This window comes from Trypanosoma theileri (genome assembly GCF_002087225.1).
Source record: "Trypanosoma theileri isolate Edinburgh chromosome Unknown TM35_Tth_4_V1, whole genome shotgun sequence".
Classification (NCBI taxonomy): domain Eukaryota; phylum Euglenozoa; class Kinetoplastea; order Trypanosomatida; family Trypanosomatidae; genus Trypanosoma; species Trypanosoma theileri.
The window spans coordinates 65755-66488 of NW_021639846.1; the positions used below are offsets into that span (position 1 = coordinate 65755).

Sequence of the window (734 nt, forward strand, 5' to 3'; positions counted from 1 at the left end):
AAAAAAAAAAAAAAAAATTGAGGAGGGTACGGCACCCCGGGTTCCTGCGCCATCATTGATCGCCGTACTAACGAGGCCTGTGGCCGCTTAACTTCTCAAATCGGACGGGATATGGCGCATTCGGCCAAGTATGGTCGTACCCGAAATACACGCAAAAGAACATATTATGCTCCCGGGGGTGGGGTCCCGTGGTGCCCTTTCCAGTCCCACCCCCAGGGGTGAATTTTCAGTTTTGCGAGTGCCGTGCGTTTCCAGCCTCCGTGCTCTACTGGGCCTCGTTACGGTGGTATTGGGGCACATTTTCGCACACAAGCTAACCCTTGTAGGTGTTGGGTTGTTCCGGTGTTTTGGGTTGTGCCGGCCTGGTGGCGTCGCCGCCGCCGTCTGTCACAACTTTGGCCGGCTGGTGGCGCCGGGGTGGGGTGGCAGTTTTCTGGTCGAAGCAGGCGGCCTCTACAATAGTTGCGCCTCTGCCATTTTGGTGTTCTGCTAGTTGTTATTCTCCTTTTGGTCGTTTGTAGCCTCTGTGTCGTTGTGCTGCTCCGCCTTGGTGGGGTTAGCGGTGTCCCGGGCCGTCTCGGACTTGTCCGTGTGGCGGGGTCGGACCCCCACCCCTGTATTTTTTTTTGGGGGTGCCAAGCGCGCCATCTGGTTTTTGCCGTTGTGATTTGTGTTTTCTACATGTGCTGGTGGTGGTGTCTGCGCTTTTGTTTGCGGCACCGCGCGTTGCGCTC

At 56.8% G+C, this 734-nt stretch overlaps 1 protein-coding gene across 1 annotated transcript; it reads left to right on the plus strand.

The window, feature by feature from the left end:
* Positions 1-166: 166 nt before the first annotated feature.
* Positions 167-493, plus strand: TM35_000041220 (uncharacterized protein; the record flags this gene model as incomplete). The annotated part of the gene is made up of 1 exon (XM_029022316.1): positions 167-493. One exon carries the CDS (start codon positions 167-169, stop codon positions 491-493), a length of 327 nt encoding a protein of 108 aa, XP_028885974.1.
* Positions 494-734: the final 241 nt, after the last annotated feature.